The sequence below is a fragment of the Coregonus clupeaformis genome, unplaced genomic scaffold (assembly GCF_020615455.1).
Source record: "Coregonus clupeaformis isolate EN_2021a unplaced genomic scaffold, ASM2061545v1 scaf0217, whole genome shotgun sequence".
Taxonomy (NCBI): Eukaryota; Metazoa; Chordata; class Actinopteri; order Salmoniformes; family Salmonidae; genus Coregonus; species Coregonus clupeaformis.
In genome coordinates, this window is record NW_025533672.1 from 312,542 (window position 1) to 339,283 (window position 26,742).

The 26,742-nt window shown below is 42.0% G+C and overlaps 1 protein-coding gene and 2 pseudogenes across 2 annotated transcripts; all 3 read right to left on the bottom strand.

Moving 5' to 3' along the window:
• Positions 1 to 529: 529 nt before the first annotated feature.
• Positions 530 to 8,048, bottom strand: LOC121554051 (GTPase IMAP family member 7-like). Of its 2 annotated transcripts, none has more exons than XM_045214216.1 (3): positions 7,851 to 8,048; positions 2,115 to 2,204; positions 530 to 1,486 (listed from the first exon to the last, which is right to left on the bottom strand). In XM_045214216.1, the coding sequence occupies exons 1-3, from the start codon at positions 7,888 to 7,890 to the stop codon at positions 600 to 602; spliced, it is 1,017 nt and encodes a 338-aa protein (XP_045070151.1). In that variant the 5' UTR covers positions 7,891 to 8,048; the 3' UTR covers positions 530 to 599. The 2 variants fall into 2 exon arrangements, with proteins under 2 accessions (XP_045070151.1, XP_045070152.1); XM_045214217.1 differs by lacking the exon at positions 7,851 to 8,048 and adding an exon at positions 2,526 to 2,530.
• A 3,567-nt stretch (positions 8,049 to 11,615) lies between these two features.
• On the bottom strand, positions 11,616 to 13,515 carry LOC121553971 (annotated as a pseudogene).
• Positions 13,516 to 23,024: 9,509 nt separating this feature from the next.
• LOC123484184 lies at positions 23,025 to 26,381 on the bottom strand (annotated as a pseudogene).
• Positions 26,382 to 26,742: the final 361 nt, after the last annotated feature.

A 26,742-nucleotide genomic window follows, 5' to 3' on the forward strand; every position in this document is an offset into this window, starting at 1 on the left:
CTCAAACCATTACTGACCACATCGGCAAGGGTACGGCTTCCACATTTGGACCATTGGGGGGATGCAAATGACCGCCCTCCACATAGCAAGGCATAATATCCAACATCTGATCTGAGGCTTTTGACCATTATTTTTTCTTAATCATTGTTGGGAAAAAATGTGATCCAGATCAGATGTTGGGTACTATATTTATTGAATAGTATATGAATCCTATTAATTAAAAGGGACAATTTCTCAGAGATCAAATTATATTTATATTACATAACAAAATAATTCAATAATTCATCACCACGGCCAGACCCATGGGGCGGCGCGCAATTGGCCCAGCGTCGTCCAGGGTAGGGGAGGGAATGGCCGGCAGGGATGTAGCTCAGTAGATAAAGCATGGCGTTTGCAACGCCTGGGTTGTGGGTTCGTTTCCCACAGGGGGTATGAAAAAATAAAAACAATAAAAAAATTACAAAAAAATAAAAACAATAAAAAATTTATGCACTAACTGTAAGTCGCTCTGGATAAGAGCGTCTGCTAAATGACTAAAATGTAAATGTAAAATGCAAATCTTAATTTCTAAACAATCTGAGATGGTGGATGTGGAAATCTTATTCCTTCTTCTCTTTTGAGGTGGAACCTGATTTGAAATAGGTTCCCATGCATTCATAACCTTTCCAAGCGGCTGCTGCAGCCCCTGCTGCTAACGACAACGGAGAGCCGTACACGGCTCCAAACCCCAATGCAGCCGTACTGACAAGCGCTGACCACTTGCATTCAGTCAATTTCTCTTCTCTTCTTCTGCTTTCTTCCTCCTCCTGTCTCCTCTCTCTCTTTATCTCCTCCTCTTCCTGTCTCCTCCTCTCCTTTTCCTCGTTGATCTTCCTCTGGGCCTCCTGGTACATCTCGTTGGTGTAGTGTTGTCCTCCATTCCTCTTCACCATCTCCTCTATCTTCTTCAGCAGCTCTGGGACCTGAGTGTTGTCTCTTCTCTTGTCATTGTTTAGGGAGTGATATCTGCCCCCACAGATATTGATGAGTTTCTGTAGCTCTTTGCTCTCAGCCAAAAACTCCTCCACTGATTTGCCCTTCAGTTGATCTCCATGTGTGAACAGCAAGATGGTGTACATTGAAGCTTCTTCTCCAAAGTTCTCCTGGATCCACTTCACAGTGTTCCTCTCCTCCTCTGTGAACCTCCCCAGTCTGATCACCAGCAGGAAGGCGTGAGGTCCTGGGACTGACATTTCTATACACCTGACTATTTCACTTGTCATCTCTTCTGGAGACATGTTAGTGTCATAGAGTCCCGGGGTGTCGATGACATCAATCTTCCTCCCATCCACCATTCCACTCTGTTTTTCACTCTGTGCAGTCACAGACACTGGAGAAGCCTCCACGTTAAACAATACTCTCCCCAGGATGGTGTTTCCTGTTGCACTCTTCCCTGCTCCAGTCTTTCCCAGCAGAACTATCCTCAGGTCAGAGGGCTGGCCTGAAACTGTGGAAACAGACAAGAAATTCTTGATTTGATAGTGGGTGTCTTGATAAAAGGCTACTGAAAACTCTGTGTATTTCCATGCATATATGTATGTGTGTGTGTGTGTCTGTATGTGTGTCTGTGTCTTTCCTGGTTGAGGGTTGACAAGACATTAACTGCTTTTCTTCAAGTCAAATAATCAAATAACATTCAGCTCATACACCCATATATATCCCACAGTACATGCCACCAGGGGTCTCTTCACAGTCCCCAAGTCCATAAAAAAAAAAAAGATTAAACAACTTGTCATGGAATGGCGGGAACTGTGAAGGGACACAAACACAAACACACTCATATTTTTTTCTTTTCTTGTATTATTATTATTATTATTATTATTATCATTATTATTATATATATTTATGTATTTATTAGTGTGACTGTCCTTGTCCATCAGTGTTGTGTTATTTGTCATGTTTTTTGTTGACCCCAGGAAGAATATCTGCTGCCTCTGCAAAAGCTAATGGGATACAAACAAACAAGTGTGTAGTGTGTGTGTGTGAGTGTGTAGTGTGTGTGTGTGTGTGTGTGTGTGTGTGTGTGTGTGTGTGTGTGTGTGTGTGTGTGTGTGTGTGTGTGTGTGTGTGTGTACCTTGGCATTGACCAGTGAAGTCTTGCAGACAGAGTATCAACAGGAACAGCATCTTCAGAATCCTTCCTCTTCCTTGAGCCATTACTACTTCTGCAGCCAATCAAAAGCATGGAAACAGATGATGACCTCGTTACAAAATACAAAGTCCACATTTCTTCGGTGACTCATCCGAGAGTGTTTGGCAGGGTTCCAACGTTTACAGATGAGGATGAACTAAATTATATATTTTTCTCAGCTATTTGACTTTCAAACAATAAAAACAATAAAACTATAAACTATAAAAAGAGTAATGATATATGGTATAACTGTCGATAAACAAAGTACATTCCCTAACAACGTAGCCTACATCAGGTGGACATAATGTACTCATATGCATATCAAATGAAGATCTAAACATGGTTATTATTCTACCGTTGCCTGGCTGCTACGTGTCAAGACCAGATAAACCAGTTAGAGGTCGTGTTCCCATTAACATCACAGCTACTGTGTAGACAGACAGGAAAAGTTCAAACTATAATTAAGTGGAATCAGTATAACTGAAACCAGCGCTTAATGTGTCGGAACACAAAGGGTGCGTTACTCTGCTCAGACGTTGCTGACGCCAGATCTTACAACGCCTGGATAGGTATTTTACATATCAGCTAACCACATCATGTGTTTTAGCAATCTGTCAGTCAACCATTGGTTGACGCATGCAACGTCTAAGCGGTGGAGCGCGACCTTAGTCAGTACTGACAGAAACCTGCAGGTGTGTCCCTCACAGCAACAACCTGCTATAAGATGGTTGTTGACCCAAGATCGGCCCCCTTGAACAAGATACAGTATACTACACTAAAGTCAAACCATGTTTCTCCTTTCACTGTTCTACAATATTAAAACGTGTATAAATACAAACATACTGTACAGCATAATGTGGTCCTCTGTAGCTCAATTGGTAGAGCATGGCGCTTGTAACGCCAGGGTAGTGGGTTCGATCCCCGGGACCACCCATATGTAAAAATGTATGCGCACTTGACTGAAAGTCACTTTGGATAAAAGCGTCTGCTAAATGGCTTATTATAATGTGATTGTTAATAGCTACATATTGATTTGATGATAAGTGATGTAATCATATGATTATTTATGCATAAATGTTAACAGACCTGGGGCCTGTTGCACAAAAGTAGAATTAAGACATCCGGGATAAATGACTCAGCTGAGCTCAATGAAGCCAAAACATGTGCGTCCAGGCTTAATTGGTTGCACAAAGACCAAGCCAGGATGAGCAGACACGGATTCATTAAGCCAGGTGAAACCAATCCTGGATAGGTGCGCGCTCACGGCTCACTCAAATAGACCCCGCCACAGATCACAGATTAACTGATTTACCATGGCAACTAGAGCCGCGTACTTTTCCCCGTCGGAAGCACAAATCCTCATGGAGGCATACGAGAGGTAAAAGATATAATTAAGAAGAAAGGCAACACCGCCACAGTGATAAAGCAAAGAGAAAAAGCGTGGCAAAGTATTGCAGACCGCCTGAATGCGTAAGTAGTGCACAATTACACACTCACCGCCTCCGCTGAAACATCACAATTACAATTCAAATATTTAATTCACATCTCCAAAAAATGCAGTTGTACTGTAATTATGAAACGGTTAAATTTTTAATTGGAAATGCACTGCAGATATGAGTGAAATTGTGTAAAGTAACTCCATCACACTGTATAAAGCTATGATAAATTTTTTGATATTTTTACTGAAAACAAGACAAAAATACCAAGTAATTTTTTGCAGTGTGACTCCATTAAATGTGTGTGTGTGTGTGTGTGTGTGTGTGTGTGTGTGTGTGTGTGTGTGTGTGTGTGTAGATTAAACATGAACGGGCCAAAACGGACATGGCAGCAGGTCAAAATCAAATACAAGAACATTCTGCAGAATGGTATGGTCCCTGACTAATATTTAACAAAGCACAAGCATATATTGTACCCAGAAGGTGCCTGCTCACACATTGTCTGTACTGTTTTAGCAGTGAAAAAGAATACCCCACAGACAAGGCACGGGTGGTGGGTCACCAAAGGCTGACCTTACCCCAGCAGAGGACATGGCCTTGGAGCTAAATAAAGGCAGGCCCGTCTTAGAGGGGATCCCTGGGGGGAAAGAGACGAGCATAGGTTCCTCCCAAGATGCCACCCGCTTCATTCAAGGTATGTCCTTCCATCTCTACATGGGATACAACCACATTCATATTGAATCAATTTGGACTGTCTGACTTTGGTTTACCTATTGCCTTGCAGTGTCTGGCAGCACTGTGTTCCTGTTAGAGCCACCAGCACAAGCACCAGACGATGCTGATCCAGTGAGTACTCCATCAAAGGCATACTGTAGGCCTGGCATGTCTTGTCTACTAGCTTCAATATGAATCCGATTAAATGTGATAGGGTGAAGGCCCCAGTGCAGCAGCAACAGCACATGATGGAGACGATGATGAGGAGGAGACCATCTCTCTGGATTCCAGAAGGCATGAGGTATCATGTTAAGACTGTGAAAGTACTATTTACTCTACAATGGTGAGGAGTCCTCATCAAAATCAAAAAATCTAATTTCTTTTACAGGACCCAGATGCTATACAGTGGGAAAACCAGCCTGGCAACATAGTGCGTATTAATAAAAGGACACCACATCCTGCCAAATTCCAGCTGCGCGTAATTGTATTGTGTTCACAGAGCTCACAAGCTATCAGAAAGTTGTATGGCAACCACCTCCGTTGCGCCAAATAGAACTGGCAGACATAGACATTCAGTACAAGAAGAAAAAAGATGGAAAATCTTGCACTGGAGTCCGAAATAAAAAAAGAGGACAATTAGGAAACTGGACCTTGAAATAAAAAAACTTGAGAGGGAGGTGAGATATGCCTTAAATGTACACTGTATGCTAACTGTAACACAAATGTATTAATCATTATTTTTCTTTCCTCCCCCAGCTCCAAGAAGATGACACAGCTCAAAATAAAAATTAGGTATATTCTCGTAAAGTCAAGTGAGCCATGACATATGAGCTCTTATTGTGAGCACACAGGACGGTGGCATCTTTCTAAGGTTTTTTTATTTTCCCAGCAATCAGTACAACCAAGTCATCGTTATAAGGCATCGCCCTCTTTTGCCCACCCCCAGCACCAGGTGTGGCCACTAGCCTATATGAAGGCCCAAAATTGTGTGTTCTTTCTGCTCTGACAATGGCATGCCCATTCGTGCGAGATGTGGTGGATGAAGAAGCACTTGTGCTGAGGAGAGCCTTCAGGCGAGAAAGGGTCTTCAGGGACCGGTTGGACCCACTGGCCTTCCCTGATGACCATCTATATGAAAGATACAGGTTTTCGCAGATGGCATCAGGTATCTATGCAGACTACTGGGTCCCAGGATTAAGCACCGCACTGCACGGAGCCATGCACTGAGTGTGGAGCAAATGGTTTGTGTGGCCTTGCGCTTTTTTGCTAGTGGAGCCTTCCTGTACTCAGTGGGGGATGCAGAACAGCTGAACAAGGCCACAATTTGCCGCACAATAAGGAGTGTGTGTCTGGCTATCAAAGCATTAGCAGATGTCTTCATCTCTTCCCTGGCCACAGAAGACTCTGTGACATCAAAGAGGAGTTCTATAGGATTGCAGGTAAGAGGATCTACAAATTACAGGACAACTGTTAACACATAGTAGGATACTCATTACTTTGTGTGACAGGTTTCCCCAATGTCATTGGTGCAGTGGACTGCACACACATAAGGATAAAAGCCCCCTCAGGTGCCCATGAGGCCGATTTTGTGAATAGGAAATCCTTTCACAGCATTAATGTTCAGGTGAACATAACTTTTTGATATTGTCCATTGACGAACACTCTGCATTGCCAGTGATGTGCATTGATTGGTGTAATATTCCTCATCTTATGATTTCAAGATGGTCTGCAATGCTGACTGTGTGATCAGCAATGTTGTGGCAAAATGGCCTGGCTCAGTCCATGACTCCAGAATCTTTCGGGCCTCTGAAATCTATCAGTGCCTATCACAAGGTAAGCCACACAACCCCCTATTTATAACCATCATGGCTGTGTCAAGAATATCACTGTGTTTATGAGGTAGTAATGATGAGATTTTGTGTTGACAGGTGAATTCTCTGGTGTGTTGCTGGGAGACAGGGGGTATGGCTGCCAGCCTTTTCTCCTGACACCTTTCACAGACCCCCAGGAAGCACAGCAGGCCTACAACCATGCCCATGCCAGGACCAGGGCCAGAGTTGAAATGACCTTTGGCCTCCTGAAGGCACGCTTTCACTGCCTTCACAAATTAAGGGTCAGCCCTGTTAGGGCATGTGATATTACTGTGGCTTGTGCTGTCCTCCACAATGTGGCCTGCCTGAGGAAGGAGAGGGCCCCCAGAGTGCCACCAGCCATGGACTGGGACAATCCGGCAATCTTCCCTGATGACGACAGTGGTCGGCTGCTGAGGGACCAATATGTGTTGAATTATTTTAGTTAGTATGTGTGCTTTCAATTTTGGTTAAATATGTCCTGCGGTGGCAGAGGAATTTAGCTTTTTTGGGTTCGTTTACTAATTTGGCCTCTTATGATGTTTGTGCGGTATACTGTGTGTAATACAAGGCTGCAGGAGGCTACTGCATCCATTCATTTGTCTGTTCAGTTGATGTGTATGGATTTGTCCTGCATTTATTTTAGTGTGCAGACATGCAGGGTGTGTTATATACAGACCTTTGAATGTGTATGTATCATTTTGTATAATATGCTTGGATTCTGTGCTTTCCATCTTGTAGAGTCACTGTGACTTCCAGTTTCGAAAGGAGCTGATGGTTTACCTGCTTTGTTTTGTCCTTATTCAATAAAGGAACATAATGTTACACATTGTGTTTTTATATTCATATGGAATGTGTATTTGTTTATATGACAGAGTACTAGGGCCACACTGAAGAAAAAGGATAAAGTCATAAATTTATGAGGCTGGTTCTTTCTGCAGAAAAGCTACATATTGTTTTTACAGTTTTGATACTTATGACAATGTGATACTTAATATTCTGGCACATCAGCATGTCTTTGTTTATGAAACCATACTGAAGTACAATTTCACGAAATGCCCCACATCTGTCATTTTAACAACTGTCCTCCTTTAAAACAACTGGTTACAATATTATGACTTGTGTTTTTTTCCCTCTGTGGCCCTAATATTCTATCATTTTATATATAGCCTTATAGTCTATGGGAAACTGTAAATTATCTAATGATAGCAACATCATCTAAAAATCATTTTTTATCCAAAATCATTGAAATTAATGATCACAAACGTTTAAATAATGACAGTGGGTCTAGTTATATGTGATAACAATGTATAGTGAGCAGTGAAATAACTATTGGTTTCCATTTGTGGTGACTGCTGACTGACATTAGGGATGAGATTAAATAGATCCTGGAATTTAGCCTGGTCTGGAGCAGGCTAGCTCCACAGAATAAATCTCCATGGTAATTTATACCATAACATATCCTCCTGCCCCCTATCCATCTTTAGTGCAACCGGATTACGGATCAATTGAGCCAGGATCACCAAGATATCCTGGCTTAATCCCTTATCCTAGTTTTGTGCAACAGGCCCCTGGTATCAATAAAATGTCTACTTTATATTGTGCGACAGTTATTCAAATACTGTAGAGTAGATTGTTGTACAAAATGTAATTAGTAAGGTAGTTAAGTTGAATACTCACTTTTAGTGTGGTTGCACAGATCTGTTAATTGTTGTTCCATGTTGTCACTGAGAGAGCTGAAGCAGCGCCCAATGTGCTGCACCTTACATTCTGTTTAGTTTCATTTTCCCAGCATCTAGTCATTTCAAGCCAATGAGAGAGTGTTGCTAGGCAAACATTATTCTACTCAGGATAGGCAGAGTCTGAATTCTGATTGGGTGTCGCTGTTTCACCTTACATTCTGTTAAGTTTCATTTTCCCAGCATCTAGACATTTCAAGCCAATAGAGAGAGTGTTGCTAGGCAAACATTATTCTACTTAGGATAGGCAGAGTCTGAATTCTGATTGGGTGTCGCTGTTTCACCTTACATTCTGTTAAATTTCATTTTCCCATCATCTAGACATTTCAAGCCAATGAGAGAGTGTTGCTAGGCAAACATTATTCTACTTCGGATAGGCAGAGTCTGAATTCTGATTGGGTGTCGCTGTTTAACCTTGGCTGCTTGCCAGAATCAGAAGCTAGGCCACATCTATGGGTGAAAATGAAATGTGTTGGACACATAGACATCTCCTTCTGGGGGAGAAAAAAAGGTAAAAAAATGAAATAACAAATGAAACTGCATATTCAAATGTAGCTATATAGTGTAGTTGTAACTTTATAGTTGCCTAGCCTGGTCCCAGATCTGTTTGTGCTCTTTCCAACTCCATAGAGTACCACAGTATGAGTCATAATACCCATAAAACCTAGCTGTCAAACAGGGAAATGGTTCCAATCGTTTTTCCACCATTTAATTTAGAAAACATTACTTTACTTGACACCCAGCATCATAATACATTATGACACGGTCATAACCATGTCATAATATGTCATAACAGCTGACATACCTTGTCATAACCTGTCATAATATGGTCATAACACTGTCATTACATATATGTAGACCTGTTGTGACATATATTGCATATTTTATGGCTGGTTATGACACCTACAAAAGAGTCAAAACCTACTACGGTAGTTATTTTATGGCTGGTTATGACACCTACATAAGAAACAAAGAGTATATACATGAAGTGTAGAACAAGATCAATTCATTTAATTATAGTCTTGTTGACAATATGGAAAAATCATACAACACTGGATACAACTGTCACCGTTTCATTTATCTAAAACACTTTTATGAAGACTACTTAAGGATGGCTAACTGCTAAATTATATTTTTATAGATTATTATTATTATTATTATAGAATTATTCAAGACACAATCAAAGTAGAAATGTAGAAATGTCTTGCTCAACTAGGCTTCCTGCATAATGGCGGGCGGCCGCCAGCAGGCTCAACAGAATCTCCGTCCACAACTAGGGGAGGATCCTGCCGGGAGGATCAGCCCCCAAAGATATTCAGAATTATGAGTGTTTTGCTTCAGAATCTCTATATAAAAACTTGGTAACTTCCCGTGGTATCCTGCTCTCTCTGAAATCGAAATCATACAAGTCTGCATGCTGTTGTTTCAGACCTGGGTCTCTGTCTTTCGTTCACACAGGATGGAACAGCTATACAGATACTTTACTTGCCTGATACACCGCCTGCATGATACACCGCCGCATGATACACCGCCTGCATGATACACCGCCTGGGTCTTCTACCCTCTCCACCTTTCTCCATTTTCTCTGTGTGTTTATTGTAAGTGTATAAACAAATATTTTTAAGTAATCTTTGTGATAAGCTAATGTATCTTGGCAAAAACTGTATGTAAAATAGAAAATGGAACATGTTCATATTTTGTGATATTTTCACTAGGTTCAATGTAAGTAAAAAAGGCAATTAGCAAGATAATTTTAGTCATCAATCTATAACGTGCCTTGGATTGAAACCAGCCAGTATGTCTATAGAGTGTGATCATTCACCATGATTGTCCTACTAAAGGCTCCACTACTACAGCCTTTCTTAAACTAGTTTGTGGCAGGGACCAGCAAGGCCTTCTTCCTCTGGGGACCACTTCGGTAATAAATGATTGACAATCACTTTTTCTTCTTATTTATTCCCAATAGTTTATCCTCTAGAACTGGGGACAAGCTGTGATGCCCCGTAAACATTGTGACATATTTTATTACGCCATAAGTTTTGCCCCGCTACTGAACCGACAAGCGTAGTGTTTGTAATGCAAGATAGAAATCGCATTTATTTTGGGGAGATTGACAAAATATGACATGTTTTGTATAGTTACTTTTTCTTTAACTTGTTTCTCTAACTTTATAGCAAGTCAAGTTATCTTGCTGTGCAGAGCAGCTAGCTAGCTAAAAAGCTAGGCTAGTTGAAGAAACCACTGTAGATAGAGACCTCCACCTAATAATTATTATAATGAACAAACGTCATTACCATCACAATTAATTTAAACGGGAGGCAACAGGCATACAATATCATTGACTTAGCAGCCAATGTGTATTATTTAACATTACTATTAAAATAGTACTTACTTATAGGAATGGGGTCATTGTTTTACAAGTTGCTAGCATAAAGCCATCACATGAAAACCACATGTGACTCGCTTTCAGGAAACTAGGCGTATGTCGCGGGTCACTTCACAGGAGAGCCATTTGAACGTAAACCTTTTTTTTACATCTTTTTATTTATTATCAAAATGTGTTTTTGGGCAGAAATGCCTTCTGGAACATGTGAACTTTCATGTGCCTTAATAACAAACTTGGATGCCATCTGTAAATACGAATAAAATGTTAAATTATGAGCCAAGTTGGTTTAGCCAAAGAAAAAGACAGCAACCTTCCCGCTAGCCATGATTGGCTGAGATAATGAGTGGGCTGGACATGCCAAGAGATGAGTTCGGATTGGTCTGCCATATAGTGCGCTTCTGTCTATTTCAGCTGCTCAGTATGTGTAGGTAATCCTGTCTAATGCAGCTTTTTTTTAAACGTATCACGTAGTAAAACTGCGGAAGTGTTGCTCTCCACACTTTCTGGAGGACTGAGTTTTGAAATCAGTGGAATTAGAGTATGATAGCTAAGGAGATGGAGAAAACACCGGTGCAAGGTAACGGAGTGCTTATGGGTAATGGGAACAAGGCTTGAGTCTATTCATTATGTAGCCACTGCTTTCCCTGGCGACAATCAGATTGTGAAGGGAAGTAATCCTTGAATTTGAGAAGATGTGATCCCATCTATTTATGCATGTGATCCATATCCACATCACCCTGGTCATGTGATCCATATCCACATCACCCTGGTCATGTGATCCATATCCACACCACCCTGGTCATGTGATCCATATCCACACCACCCTCGCCATGTGATCCATATCCACATCACTGCCATTTAATACTATGTATCCCCACTAAATACATACACTACCATTTAATACATACTATATATCCCCACTAAATACATACAGTACCATTTAATGCATACTATATATCCCCACTAAATACATACACTACCATTTAATACATACTATATATCCCTCACAAATACACCTCCACTAAAATAAACATGGTTAACACCGTTCAGAAACGGTCCTGATTTGAGTTGAGGAACGTTGTAACTATGGTGATGAGAGGGTGATTGTGTACAGTGCAGCAGGAGTTTTGTGTTAACATTTTTCGCGGTCACACCCTGCCAGGGCCATCCTGCCACACGGCTCTATAATCATATAGAATATAGCATATATAGCATATTTATAACATTGCAAATGGTTTTGAAAGAACTGTTTAATCATTCAGTAAGTACCGTTGCCATATGTAGGAAACGTTAAGACCAACTGAACGCACCCTGGTGTTTTTAAACGCCTAGCATCTCCTTAGTGCATTCAAACCCTTGGCTGAGGCCTGCTGGTTATACCTGCTGCCACCAATACTGGTGACGCATAAAACATCCCTAGTCCTGTTGTAGCTAGACTGCCGAGCTGCCAGTTTACAGTAAAACATAATCTCCTCTCTGATCTTTCTCTGAGTCTCTTCATAGTCAGCACTGGTGTAGTGTTTCCCTCCATTGTACTCCACCATCTCCTCTATCTTCTCCAGCAGCTCTGTAACCTGAGTGTTGTCTCTTCTCTTGTCATTGATTAGGGAGTGATATCTGCCCCCACAGCTGGTGACAAGCCGCCGTAGCTCTGGGCTCTGTGTCAGAAACTCCTCCACTGATTTCCCCTCCAGTTGATCTCCATGAGTGAACAGTAAAATGGTGTACATTGAGGGCATCTTCTCCAAAGTTCTCCTGGATCCACTTCACAGTGTTCCTCTCCTCCTCTGTGAACCTCCCAGTCTGATCACCAGCAGGAAGGCGTGAGGTCCTGGGACTGACATATGAGAAGGCCTTTTCTAATTCACCTTTCATCTCTGCTTTAGACATTGTTGTGTCATAGAGTCCCGGGGTGTCGATGACATCAATCTTCCTCCCATCCACCACTCCACTCTGTTTCTCACAATTTGCAGTCACAGACACTGGAGAAGCCTCCACGTTAAACACCTCTCTCCCCAGGATGGTGTTCCCTGTTGCACTCTTCCCTGATCCAGTCTTTCCCAGCAGAACTATCCTGAGGTCAGAGGACTGGCCTGAATCTGTGAAAACAGACAAGAAGTGCTTGAGTTGATAGCGAGTGTCTTGATACAAGGCTGAAAACTGTGTGTGTGTGTGTGTGTGTGTGTGTGTGTGTGTGTGTGTGTGTGTGTACCTTGGCATTGACCAGTAAAGGATTGCAGACAGAGTGTCAACAAGAACAAAGTCCTCCGAGTCGTCCCTCTTCGTTCCATCTCTGTTACAATGGCCAATCAAAAACATGGAAACAGACGATGACCTCATTACAAATAAACAAAGTCCACGTCTTTTGGCCGAGTTCCAATTTTTGCAAATGAGGATCAATTAAACTGGAATTTCTTCTCAGCTATTTGACTTTCAAACAATCTAAACTATAAAGAGAGTAATGCTATGTGGTATAACTGTAGCGGTAACAATCCTAGATGTGTGGGGACTATAAAGAGAGTAATGCTATGTGGTATAACTGTAGCGGTAACAATCCTAGATGTGTGGGGACTATAAAGAGAGTAATGCTATGTGGTATAACTGTAGAGGTAACAATCCTAGATGTGTGGGGACTATATATCGTGGAAGGTATGAATAGATTCATCAAAATAATTTTTTTAATGAAAATATGTCAATCATTATTTGAATATGTTAGTAATACATTGTATAAAAAGTAATAACGCCCTCGAAGCCGGTGTTTGGAGGATATATTGGCACCGTGGTACAACATCTAACAACACCCGTGACAATAACACCGGCTTGTCAGGCATTATCACTTAATTATATATTTTTTCTCAGCAATTTGTCTTTCAAAAAATCTAAACTATAAAAATAGTAATGATATGTGATATAACTGTCGATAAACACAGTACAGGTCAACATAATGTACCCATAAGATGTATCAAAATCAAATTACATTCTAAGCATGGTTATTTATGCATGAAGGTCAACATACCTGGTATCAATGAAATGTTTACTTCATGTTGTGCTATAGTTGTTAAACTGTAGATTGTTGTACATTTAATTAGTAAGGCAGTTAAGTTGAATACTCACCTTTAGTGCAGTTGTACTGATCTGTTAAGTGTTGTCCCCTGTTGTGACTGTGAGAGCCTATATTCAGAGTTAGGTTTTGTTTTCCATGTCACTAGTCATTTATAGCCAATGAAAGAGTGTTGCTAGGCAAAAATAATTATATTCAGGACAGGCAGAGGCTTAATTCTGATTGGGTGTTGCTGTAATCAACCTCCTCCTGACAAATTAACTTTGGCTGTCTGCCCAGAATCAGAAGGTAGGCCACATCTCTGAGTAAAATGAAATGTGTCGTGACACCTTTAGGGGAAAAGGTATATGATTGTTGTTGTTTTTTTCAGCATTTTAAAATGTAACTATGTATTGCCTAGCCTGGTCCCAGATCTGTTTGTGCTCTTTCCAACTCCATTGATCACTATCAAGCCATGACAATGAGTGACAAGTAGTTGGAATGATAGCACAAACAGACTGGAACTCAGGCTGATAGTTGCCTAGGTCTTCTAATGTAATCGTTGTACATCATTTAATTAGTAAAGTAGTTAAGTTGAATACTCACCATTAGTGTAGTTGCAAGAATCTGTTAATTGTTGTCGCCTGCTGAGAGGTGAAGCTATTAGCTGGACCTTACAGGTAACTGCCAAATGAAAGGAAACACCAACATAATGTGTCTTAATAGGGCGTTGGGCCACCACGAGACGCCAGAACTGAGTCAATGCGCCTTGCCATATATTCTACAACTGTCACATCTATTAGAGGGATGTGACACCATTCTTCCACTAGAAGACACCACCTTCAGGGGAAAAAAGGTTGAATAAAATAAAAATGCATTTTGAAATTGAAGTATAAAGTTGCCTAGCCTGGTCCCAGATCTGTTTGTACTCTTTTCCAACTACTGCTCAGTGGCACCCTCAGCAGGGTCTGAAATAAACTTTTTGGGACCCCGCTCAGGCATTTATTTTACTCCAGGTGCGTTAGGTTAGCTCAGTCTCTACCAGTGGATATCAACCAGGGCTCTGTCCCTGCAGTAGGCCTCCACCAGTGGATATCAACCAGGGCTCTGTCCCTGCAGTAGACCTCCACCAGTGGATATCAACCAGGGCTCTGTCCCTGCAGTAGGCCTCCACCAGTGGATATCAACAGTGGTGTAGTGGTCCCTGGAGAAGTGGGTATACTCTCAGTATTCACCTTTTTTTTTTTTAAGTAGTCCAGAAAAAAGCCCTGTTTTAGAAACAGTGACATGTAAGACTATGATTTAGTTTACCCAAAAATATGTAATTTCTACTTGCACACTATTATAAAATGATCATGACTTGATTAGGAGCAGTTTGTAGTTACTACTGGTCACAAGAGCAGCCTGGATGAATGTAAAATGTATTTATCATGAGGCAAACAGGAAATGGTGTTTCGATTATTTTTTGCACATTTATTTAAATAAAATACTTCAAATCTGAAGGTGACAATGCATCCTTGTTCATATTGCTATATGCTTTGTTTTGAACATGTTCATTTACCGGTAAATCATTCAACAAAATATGTTACAACAATATTTAGTTAACAATTAACAAAAAATATATGCATTAACAACACATCAACAGTGATATACTCTCAACTCCAGCACTGGGTTCTGACCTTGCTCATACTACAGTATATTCCAGACAAATTTGCTTTCTGCAGGAGCTTTCACACTGCACTGTCTAGAACGCAGAAGAGGCAGCACGATGGCTCTTCAACCAGGTCCTTGTATATTTTCTAGGATCAAACTTGGAAGTTGGTGGGCGTTGATATTAATCATCATCAAGTTTGATATGTTTGAGATCAGAAGGACAGCCCTCTTGTCTGAGCTTATATTGTTCATAAGGCTAAAATTCCTCTCACACTCTGCTGTACCGACAGGGAATGTTTTCATACAGTTCATAAGTGGTTTTAGGTCCTTGGGCTCACTACTGGGCTCTTCCAGTAGGTCCCGCATCCCATTCAGTGCTTGGTCTGTGCACAAGTTAAATCGCTTGCACAGTCGCTAACTTGTTCTTCACCATGGCGGATGCTGGGCTTTGATGGCCACTTACTCTGATCAAGGATGCTGAGGTCCATGATGGTCTCATCTTCAAAAGACAAGCGTTCTCCAGATTGTTCAGGCTTTGTAAGAACTGGCCTGGATTGATAGACTTCAGCTTTGCATTTGTTTTCAGGGCTATAGACCGATACTCCCAGTCTGTTTTGCTTCTAAAGCCTCACTATATTTCTCACCTGGACTCTCTTTGAATGACTGGATCACTCTGATTGAGCGTTTCAGCAGATGCTCTGCTCTGAGGAGCGTTATAGAACGAGACTGAAGCTCCTGTGACAGGAGACTTAGTTCATGGAGAGTGTCAGTACATGAGGCCAAGGTCACAAATGAATTCTGGACTTTGAACACGGTCTAACAAACCTCTGTACATCTGCCTCTCTTTGGTGGACCCTCATCTCATCACTGCAAGCATTTTTAAAGTGCTGCACAAGAGCTCCCAGGATGTCCAAACAGCACGAACAGTCCGAAAGCTACTGGCCACCCAGCGTACATCCAAGATTCTGCCAATGCGAAGAAGTTGTGAGCCTACTTCAGCTGCTGCATTAACAAGTTCACGTTCATTTTTGTTTGACACACTATACAGAGAGTATAGCTTCTGGATAAAAAGTTTTAAAGTGATTGACAGAGTTTACCTCATCAACTGCATCTGACACAGCAAGTTCAAGTCTATGGTTCATGCAGTGCCATACAAAAAGCTTTGGGAATCTCAAAGTCAGTCTGGTTGCTACTCCTGACTTCTTTCCTAGCATGACACTGGCTCCATCAGATACAAATGTTACCCAGTTTTCATGAAGCCACTCTTCTGTAAAGCCAGCATTAGTTAAACAGGTGAGTAACGCCTGTAATATGCCATCTGCTCTCTGATTTTCCAGTTCAACAAGTTCCAGGAATATGAACTCAGGGCTTTCTTCTTGAATTGATGCTTTAATAGAAACTGTCATGACAGCTTTGTGACTTAAAGAAGATGCCTCACAATTAGGACAGCTAACTTACTGGATGATGCTATAATGCTACTGATGATTTTGTTCTGCATCTCACTAGCAACATGTTGTATTATTTGTGTTGCACTGTAACGTGAATGAAGTATTGAGCCCATTTTTACACCATTCAGTTCCTGCAGCTCAATGAGGCTCTCATGGTCAGAAAAGGGTCGGTTCTTTTTGGCCAGATGGTAGGCTGTTCAAACACAGCTTCAGTTTCCTTCATGTAGGACTCAGTCATAGTCTCCACTGCATTCTCAATGGCAGCTTCTTTCTGTTGCTCTGCCACCCTCACAGCCTGAGTGTGGGCCTTGGACAACGATGTTTCCTCACCTATTTCTCAAGATTGACAAACTTGTTGTTCTACTTCCCTGGCCAGACACTTGAATTTCAAAGTTCATCCATTCTCTTGAGAGCGATACACCTTGTCCTTGCTCCTTGTCGATCCCAATGGAGTTCACACTGCTACAGACCAGACATCCTGCGAAGCACAAACAAACAATGTAACTACTCCTGTATCCACAGCTGTACGTGTGCATGGTCCTTTACACACACACACACACACACACACACACACACACAAAGTTATCTGTGCCCACTGTTTCAGAAGTTACCCAAACTAGCAATCTACCTAAACTTACCCAATTTTTTGTTTTTGGATCCCAAACCAGGGGGTTCTTGGATTTGAAGTCTTCTGTTTGTTTAGCACTCCACAGGTCTGGCCAGTCATTATTGATGTCTACAGACAACAACAAAACTAATTATGCATCTCCCTGTCTCTCTCTCTCACACACTTACACACACACACACACACACACACACTACTGTGATCACAATAGTCATCAGCAAGACATGGGTCCCCCTCTTTACATTAACAATCTGCATAACCAAGTGGAAATATTTTCAGCAAGTGAAGCTGAAGCATACAGGAGATTAGTGAGTGAAATACTTGGGAGAGTTTATTTAACAAAAAAACAACAAATTTAACACAAAATGTTATATAACAGTAGCATTGTAAAAAAACAAACATGGATACAGACAAAATAAATAGAAGGGCAATAAAATAAATAACATCACACAGAAATTCAAAATGAGGCTTAATCTGTCAAAATCACCTTTTGTTACAGTGTGAGGCTTCACTTTTCAATAAACTGGAGATGCAATTTACTGCCTGTGTGTTCTGACCTGGTGGTGGTAGACTGGATCCTTCTCTATGCTCACACTGACTTGCCTGGCTAGCTCCCGGTTGAGAGCTGCCAGGGCTGCTGGTTTTAGGGGTGGGGTCTGCCTGGGCCTGATCTGGGCCTGATTTGTGCCTCTTTACAAAAAAGTCTGCAATATCTCCTTCCTTTTCATGGTTACCTGTCCCTATACAAAATAAGACAGCCTGATTAGACCTCAATATTGTTTTTAGGCTGAATCTTAAACTATTTGTCCCCATTCTTGTGTTTTAACTTACTTAAAAAATCAACTACCAGCTTAGCTACTATGCAATTAAACTAGATCATATAGGTTAGTTAGGGCTAAGTAACTTGGCTAATGTTATAACTTTAGGGCTTAGTAACTTGGCTAACGTTATAATTTAGACCTTTACAATAATAAACAAGCTTCATAAACATTGAGATAATCAGTTTCATCAGTCTGGTATGAAATTCTTATGAACTGGGTTGATTAAACACTTACTGAAAACCAACAATGCCCCGGTTTCCCACATTATCCCAATCTACGTAGCTAGCTTCATAACGTTAGCCGACTCGCACTAACTATTGGCGGCAACATCTCTTCTCCTCTAAATGTGCAGTCACTGGCAATTTGCCAGTAGTTTAAAATAATGATTCATTTGGAAACCACCTTAAAACTTACCTCAGAATGATGTCTTCCATCAACTGGGGTGGCACACCGCCGCTTGTGTCCTTTCTTCATCCGTTGTTTGGTCTGCTGCCGTTATCGTAGTCAAGTGGCACCGGCACCTGAGTTTTTTTTTTTTTTTTCACTGGCACCTGAGGTATCAGCGATATTTTCTCGGCATGACCCGCCTCTACTCTGCCTCTGATTGGCTCATCAGTCCTCATGCCTAAAGTTAACCAATCTAATCAGTGAAAGCAGCGAGTACCAGCCAATTAGAGGCAGAGGAGGGTGGGTCATGGCTTCACTATCCCCGAGGAAGAAAATAGGCAATCTGACTCACAGATATTACTGAATGATGCGCATCAGGGGGGATTTAGAAGTGGGTATACGCAATGCTGACTGAAAAATAAGTAGGTATACGCCGTATACCAGCGTATACCCTGGACTACACCTCTGGATATCAACCAGGGCTCTGTCCCTGCAGTAGGTCTCCACCAGTGGATATCAACCAGGGCTCTGTCCCTGCAGTAGGCCTCCACCAGTGGATATCAACCAGGGCTCTGTCCCTGCAGTAGGCCTCCACCAGTGGATATCAACCAGGGCTCTGTCCCTGCAGTAGGCCTCCACCAGTGGATATCAACCAGGGCTCTGTCCCTGCAGTAGACCTCCACCAGTGGATATCAACCAGGGCTCTGTCCCTGCAGTAGGCCTCCACCAGTGGATATCAACCAGGGCTCTGTCCCTGCAGTAGGCCTCCACCAGTGGATATCAACCAGGGCTCTGTCCCTGCAGTAGGCCTCCACCAGTGGATATCAACCAGGGCTGATAGGACCCCTGGGGGTACTTTCCAAAGGGGGTAAAAAAAGGTTGAGCAACACTGGCCTTCTCATCTAGTGTTGTGTTCAAGGTCACCACTAGAGAGACCCATCAGACCAGAGTGTGTTGTGTTCAATGTCACCACTAGAGGGACCCATCAGACCAAATAGGGAAAAAGAGCCAAAGAACATTGCTGAGTTCAGTTGTTATAAAGTATTTATTACAAACTCCCTCACAATAGCTTGCATATATTTTAGTACATATTTTTGTTGATTCTTCATCCGAATATTAATCTTTAGTTGCATTCCCTCCCTATCAGAAGTCATTGGCAGTGGATACAATCAGTGAAATACATCCTGCTGCCAAACCTAATGATATCGTTACTGATGTTTTCGGCAACTCAACTGGTGACACAAGCACTGCTGTTCCAGCGATTAAAAAACAAGTTCCTGCCTTTGCTACGGATCTCCCTAACTTTCTCCAACTGTCTGTTCTTAGGCTCTCTGAGCTTCCTGGTACTGTACATCTCACTGGTGTAGTACTGTCCTCCATCATCACATTTACATTTTAGTCATTTAGCAGACGCTCTTATCCAGAGCAACTTACAGTTAGTGAGTGCATACATTTTCATACTGGCCCCCCGTGGGAAACGAACCCACAACCCTGGCGTTGCAAGCGCCATGCTCTACCAACTGAGCTACAGAGGATCCATCTCCTCTATCATCTCACTGGTGTAGTCCTGTCCTCCATTCCCCTCCACCATCTCCTCTATCATCTCACTGGTGTAGTACTGTCCTCCATTCCCTCCACCATCTCTCTATGATCTCACTGGTGTAGTACTGTCCTCCATTCCCCCTCCACCATCTCCTCTATCATCTCACTGGTGTAGTACTGTCCTCCATTCCCTCCACCATCTCCTCTATGATCTCACTGGTGTAGTCCTGACCTCCATTCCCCTCCACCATCTCCTCTATGATCTCACTGGTGTAGTACTGTCCTCCATTCCCCTCCACCATCTCCTCTATCACCTCACTGGTGTAGTACTGTCCTCCATTCCCCTCCACCATCTCCTCTATCATCTCACTGGTGTAGTCCTGACCTCCATTCCCCTCCACCATCTCCTCTATGATCTCACTGGTGTAGTACTGTCCTCCATTCCCTCCACCATCTCCTCTATGATCTCACTGGTGTAGTACTGTCCTCCATTCCCCTCCACCATCTCCTCTATCACCTCACTGGTGTAGTACTGTCCTCCATTCCCTCCACCATCTCCTCTATCATCTCACTGGTGTAGTACTGTCCTCCATTCCCTCCACCATCTCCTCTATCATCTCACTGGTGTAGTACTGTCCTCCATTCCCCTCCACCATCTCCTCTATCATCTCACTGGTGTAGTACTGTCCTCCATTCCACTCCACCATCTCCTCTGTCTTCCTCAGCAGCTCTGTGACCTGAGAGTGGTCTTTCCAATGCAAGGCGTTGGTTTTGGTTCACATTTTCTTTTATAATTGTGAGAAATTAAGAGAAATTCTAGAATAGTATATTTTGAGGCTTCTTCTCCAAAGTTCTCCTGGATCCACTTCACAGTGTTCCTCTCCTCCTCTGTGGACCTCGTCAGTCTGATGACCAGCAGGAACGTGTTCTGGCTTGTCTATACATCTATCTCACTCTTCATCACCTTTTCAGCGAGTGTTGTGTCAAAGAGACCAGGTCCGGTTTCCCAAAAAGGCTCCGTTCATCGTTAGAATCTTCGTAGGAGCATCGTTAAATCTCTGAGCTGTTTCCCAAAACCATCGTTACTAAAGTTGAAAACTCTTGAAAACACTTCGTTATTGACCGACTGCCTCAGACCACTCGTGAGGACAGCTAAGTACGTCATTAGATGCTTTGTTTTAGCCCTTCCTCATCACTTTATAGACAGAAAATCTCTGCTAAACACAAAATCAAGATGTTTATCTGTGTTTCTGAGACTGCCTATAATTTCAGAACAAATATGACAGTGACGACAAATACAAAGTTTCCCATTTCTTGCATAACAAGCGAAGGATATAAAGATGCTTCCAATTAAAACAGAGGTGTTCCATCTCAGCAGATGATCTGTCTATCTGGTCTAAATCACTGATATAGGTCCCCTCCACCCTCTGAGGATATGTAGAAAGAAGAAACCTGGATTCACTAAATACTTTTAGAGTTACCTTAGAGTACAGGTAAATTTGGTTTGTACACAGTCATATGATACATGGTATAGAAAAGTACAATCTGAGGTGAGTACATGGGGGAACTATATCTCTGCAGATGATCTGTCTCTCTGGTCTAAATCACTGATACAGGTCCCCTCCACCCTCTGATGGTATGGATAACTAGTCATTATGTCTCCAGAGAAACCTAGAGTCAAATAAAGGTCCTATTTCTCAAATTACTATAGGCAGAATTATGTGTTTTGGTTTGAACTTGAATTTTAAAAATTCCACATTGATACAGAAACACTAAACAATGATTTAGATTTGTTAAGAACAAGTTGAAGTACAAACTCATGAAAAATGTGAAGAATTGAATAAATCACGTTTGGGCTATGATCACAAATATACCTCTGGAATTAATAATAATATGCCATTTAGCAGACGCTTTTATCCAAAGCGACTTACAGTCATGTGTGCATACATTTTTTTTTTTTTGTGTATGGATGGTCCCGGGGATCAAACCCACTACCTTGGCGTTACAAGCGCCGTGCTCTACCAGCTGAGCTACAGAGAATTCAAATGACCCCAGTCGGTATCTTGAGGCTGTAGCTCTGCCACCGTCCTCTGTGGATGCCATGTACTGAGAAACAGATATCTCTAGCTTAAACTGGAAGATGTTTATGGGGATTTTGCATTCTTATGCTAAATAGATAATACAAAATAAATGTGTGAAGCTTGAATTCAATATGCATCCATTCCCCCTGTCACAAAGGGATTTATAGCTGATTTAAGATGAAATCGTCAACCCTGTTACGGTCAACCCTGTTACAGTCAACCCTGTTACGGTCAGCCCTGAACGTTCAACCCTGTCACAGTCAACCCTGTTACGGTCAACCCAGTTACGGTCAACCCTGTTACTTTATTTGGCACTTAATAGGCACTTTGAATGTTAAAATTAGGTTAAAATTTCAAGTTACACTTCTCAAAAGGGACCAAATTGGTAGAACTACCCAGTTACAGTTTGAAGTCATCAAGATTTAATTAATGAATTCATTGACAAATGTAAAATACATACAAAGTTGCCTTACAATACATATATAAAAATTCATACAGGATTAAAAACACAATAGTCTACTGACATATTTCCATATTTCCATGTACATTAGAAGTTTACCTCTTTAACCCTTTTTGAATCACAAATAGATTAATTAAAAAAATATAAAAAAATGTTTGATCTGATATATTCTTTTTAATCACCTACAGTCTACATGTTATTATTGATCACTTAATATGTTTATTAATTCATCGAGGACCATAATGCTCAACATTAATATTGTAAGTATTCTACTAGCTTCTGAATACAGTAGCTAATTTCCATCTGTGGTACTACTGCTTTTTACTGTCTTCTCTTCTTTACCAAAATAGCAATAGCTGCTATACCTCCTACAGCTCCCCCAACCAACAGAACTGGTCCTGCTACCACGGCCACTGCTGCTCCAGCAGCAACAAATACTGTAGTCCCAGCTACTACTGCCCCAGCAGCTGCTGCTGAAGTTAAACCTATCGCAATATTTTCTCTTTGCTGTCTCCTCCTTTCTTCCTCCTGTATCTCCTCCTCCTCCGTTCTCCTCCTCTCTCTCCTCCCTCCTCCCCTTCTCCTCTCCTCCTCCTCCCTTCTCCTCCTCTCCTCCTCCTCCCTTCTCCTCTCTTCCTCCTCCCTTCTCCTCCTCTCTTCCTCCCTCCTCCTCTCCTCCTCCTCCCTTCTCCTCCTCTCCTCCTCCTCCCTTCTCCTCATCTCCTCCTCCTCCCTTCTCCTCCTCTCTTTCTCCATCTCCTGTTTTTTTCTCTCCTCCTCTTCTCTCAGTTTCCTCTGAACCTCCTGGTACATCTCATTGGTGTAGTGCTCTCCTCCATTCATCTCCACCATCTCTTCTATCTTCCTCAGCAGCTGAGTGACCTGAACACGATCATCCCTCTGATCATTATTGAGACAATGGTACCTTCCCCAACAACTTTGGATCAGTTCCTGAAGTGCAACACAAGGATTTAGACACTCTTCAACTGTTTTCCCCTTCAACTGATCTTTACCAGTGAACAGAATGATGGTGTACTTTGAGGCTTCTTCTCCAAAGTTCTCCTGGATCCACTTCACAGTGTTCCTCTCCTCCTCTGTGAATCTCACCCCCAGTCTGATCACCAGCAGGAAGGCATGAGGTCCTGGGACTGACATATAGAAGGCCTTTTTCTATTTCACTTTTCATCTCTGCTTTAGACATTGTTGTGTCATAGAGCCCCGGGGTGTCGATTACATCAATCTTCCTCCCACCCACCACTCCACTCTGTTTCTCACACTGTGCAGTTACAGACTCAAAAAGCGACCTCTGCTGTAAAGGCATCTTTCCACAGGATGGTGTTTCCTGTTGAACTCTTCCCTGCTCCAGTTCTACCCACCAGAACTATCCTCAGATCAGCCGGCTGCTCTGAATCTGTGGAAATACAAACTGTAATGCAGTTTCATCATTATCACTTACTAAAGTCATTCAATTAGATTCACAGGGACCATATTCAGCTTACAGCAACAGTGAAGCCTAGCTATTGCATCACTAGTTTTATTTATCCAATACAACTGTTATCTTTCCTGCATGGCTGTCATTCTCAACGGGATAGGGTGATGCAACACCTATTGGTGTGGATCTTTCACCTAGGTATACTCCATCGGCAGAACCTATAATGAAAATGTTTGTCCTAGTATCTTTGCAACATTGATTCAAGGATTACATAGTTTACTCTGAACCATGTATTATTTATGAGAGAATAAGGGGATCTGGATTTCTGTACATTGGTTGGCTTGGTGATGCTGTGCATACAGTGGGGAAAAAAGTATTTAGTCAGCCACCAATTGTGCAAGTTCTCCCACTTAAAAAGATGAGAGAGGCCTGTAATTTTCATCATAGGTACACGTCAACTATGACAGACAAAATGAGAAAAAAAAATCCAGAAAATCACATTGTAGGATTTTTTTATGAATTTATTTGCAAATTATGGTGGAAAATAAGTATTTGGTCAATAACAAAGTTTCTCAATACTTTGTTATATACCCTTTGTTGGCAATGACACAGGTCAAACGTTTTATGTAAGTCTTCACAAGGTTTTCACACACTGTTGCTGGTATTTTGGCCCATTCCTCCATGCAGATCTCCTCTAGAGCAGTGATGTTTTGGGGCTGTCGCTGGGCAACACGGACTTTCAACTCCCCTCCAAAGATTTTCTATGGGGTTGAGATCTGGAGACTGGCTAGGCCACTCAGGACCTTGAAATGCTTCTTACGAAGCCACTCCTTCGTTGCCCGGGCGGTGTGTTTGGGATCATTGTCATGCTGAAAGACCCAGCCACGTTTCATCTTCAATGCCCTTGCTGATGGAAGGAGGTTTTCACTCAAAATCTCACGATACATGGCCCCATTCATTCTTTCCTTTACACGGATCAGTCGTCCTGGTCCCTTTGCAGAAAAACAGCCCCAAAGCATGATGTTTCCACCCCCATGCTTCACAGTAGGTATGGTGTTCTTTGGATGCAACTCAGCATTCTTTGTCCTCCAAACACGACTGAGTTGAGTTTTTACCAAAAAGTTATATTTTGGATTCATCTGACCATATGACATTCTCCCAATCCTCTTCTGGATCATCCAAATGCACTCTAGCAAACTTCAGACGGGCCTGGACATGTACTGGCTTAAGCAGGGGGGACACGTCTGGCACTGCAGGATTTGAGTCCCTGGCGGCGTAGTATGTTACTGATGGTAGGCTTTGTTACTTTGGTCCCAGCTCTCTGCAGGTCATTCACCAGGTCCCCCGTGTGGTTCTGGGATTTTTGCTCACCGTTCTTGTGATCATTTTGACCCCACGGGGTGAGATCTTGCGTGGAGCCCCAGATCGAGGGAGATTATCAGTGGTCTTGTATGTCTTCCATTTCCTAATAATTGCTCCCACAGTTGATTTCTTCAAACCAAGCTGCTTACCTATTGCAGATTCAGTCTTCCCAGCCTGGTGCAGGTCTACAATTTTGTTTCTGGTGTCCTTTGACAGCTCTTTGGTCTTGGCCATAGTGGAGTTTGGAGTGTGACTGTTTGAGGTTGTGGACAGGTGTCTTTTATACTGATAACAAGTTCAAACAGGTGCCATTAATACAGGTAACGAGTGGAGGACAGAGGAGCCTCTTAAAGAAGAAGTTACAGGTCTGTGAGAGCCAGAAATCTTGCTTGTTTGTAGGTGACCAAATACTTATTTTCCACCATCATTTGCAAATAAATTCATAAGAAATCCTACAATGTGATTTTCTGAGAAAAAATGTCTCAATTTGTCTGTCAGTAGTTGACGGGTACCTATGATGAAAATTACAGGCCTCTCTCATCTTTTTAAGTGGGAGAACTTGCACAATTGGTGGCTGACTAAATACTTTTTTTCCCCCACTGTATGTATACTGTATGCTCTAGTATAAAAAAGGTTATCCATTCGCTTGTTTGACAACACAGGGAATTGGGGTTTATTCATTCTCTGACCATCTGTCTGACCATAAAGGAATCGAGCCATACTCACCGAAGTCTGATGTCTCTTCCTCCTTTAGTAGAGGAGCTGTAAGCAGACATAAAACAATACATGTCAGGTTCAGAGACGCCTCCTGACAGCTGTTCAGTTGTTCTTATATAATGGAACTTTTCTAAATGTTTTCGTAAATCACATCATATGTTATATGTTATAAAGCTGTTATTAAGTACTCACTATGCTTATCTGCCATACTGTTTTTTTCTATCTCACGTTTGAGGACTGACGTTCATCCCACGAAAGGTAATTCAGCTCTCTTCTCCGCCTCACAGATGTCCAGGTGAAGCTGAATGCTTCAGTCTCTGCCTTTAAGAAGGAGGATTGTGTTGTGGGAGGAACACGTGGTTTCTTCCCCAAATGGCACCCTATTCCCTTTATAGTGCACTAGGGCTTGGTCAAAAGTAGTGCAATAAAGGGAATATGATGCTCATTTGTGACACCGTCCCTCCTGAGCCGATGTCTATCCTTCTTTCACTTTAGATACCTATCTTGTCTTTTACCATCGCTGCATGGAATGAAGTTTGCTGTTGTTTTTGACGCCATCAACATGTCTCAAGCATGTTTCTAACAGGGAAAGAGAAACTGAGATACCTGACATGATTATAATAGATTAAAACAGTCCCATAAGCTCAATAGCATGGTGACTATAATATTATATTTGTCCCATTCCACACTTGAAGTGTGTACTTGTGGGATTTGTGTGTACTTGTGGGATTTGGAATGTGTTTGTTGCATATCCCAACTCCCCCTAAGACACCTGCAGAGAGTGGGGTCATAGCCATGGTCAGCCATTCTTCTGGCTTTCCTGAAGGAATTGGGTTTAGTGCCTTGGAGCAGAATGTTCTGTTTTCTCTTTTCCAAACT